Consider the following 817-nt stretch of genomic DNA (forward strand, 5'->3'; position numbering starts at 1 on the left):
ATCACGCTTGCATTCGCTGCTAACTGTTATGTCTAGGGAAAACGTAGGGTTGGGACAGCAACCGAGCTTCCATTAGCACGCCGAGCTCAGCTAGCAGTAGTGGCTCATATTCGCCATATCTACACTAGCTATGATCGGTTACTAAAAATGACCTCCTTTCAGGAAGCCAGGGCGTCGGTCGAAGAACCTACCCTTGCTAAGCTAGTCCTGTGGCGAGGCGATGATGAAAACGGTACAACTGTACTTGAAGATGTTTTCCGTGAAGTCATCGTTATATCTGATGATGAAGACGATGAACGAGATGGTGAAGAGCAGGCGGCGGAATTACCACTGCCACCTCCACCACCTCGCCCTCATCATGAGATCCCTAGAGAAAGCATGGAGCTAGTTTCCAGGAATACCACAGAGAGGCAGGTTCCACTTAATTATGGAACTCCGAGGGACAGCCACTTTGCTACCCGTTCTTTCGCCCCACAGAATTCCAGGCAAAACCCTTCTTCTCCCAGCGTGATCACTATTGATACCCCTAGCCAACATTCTGAACGGAGAACCAATGACCACAGAGGGTTCCGCAGGTACGAGGCATGGGATCGAGCAAGAACTCGGTATAGCCATCTTGTAAACGGAGCTGCTGCCCCTGCTGTGCCAGAACAACGCTCTCCACGGTACTCACAAGCCAAACCACGGCAGGGATTCCCTGGCAGGGGGGAAGACCACCGAGTTCGGCTATCGCCATCTATGGATTGTTCAATTATAAGAGCTACTGATAGTAGTACCAGGAGAGATGTTGTTACAGATCATGCCCAACCTGCCAGCC

At 51.0% G+C, this 817-nt stretch overlaps 1 protein-coding gene across 1 annotated transcript in view; it reads left to right on the plus strand.

The window, feature by feature from the left end:
* Positions 1–147: 147 nt before the first annotated feature.
* TERG_04695 (uncharacterized protein) overlaps positions 148–817 on the plus strand; it is a gene marked incomplete at both ends in the record, with an annotated part of 978 nt that continues 308 nt past the window's right edge. The window contains one exon of the mRNA XM_003235590.1: positions 148–720. Within this exon, the coding sequence (XP_003235638.1) occupies positions 148–720 (573 nt within the window). The remainder of the gene's footprint in view (positions 721–817) is intronic.

Source organism: Trichophyton rubrum, assembly GCF_000151425.1.
Source record: "Trichophyton rubrum CBS 118892 genomic scaffold supercont2.4, whole genome shotgun sequence".
In the NCBI taxonomy this organism is placed as follows: Eukaryota; Fungi; Ascomycota; class Eurotiomycetes; order Onygenales; family Arthrodermataceae; genus Trichophyton; species Trichophyton rubrum.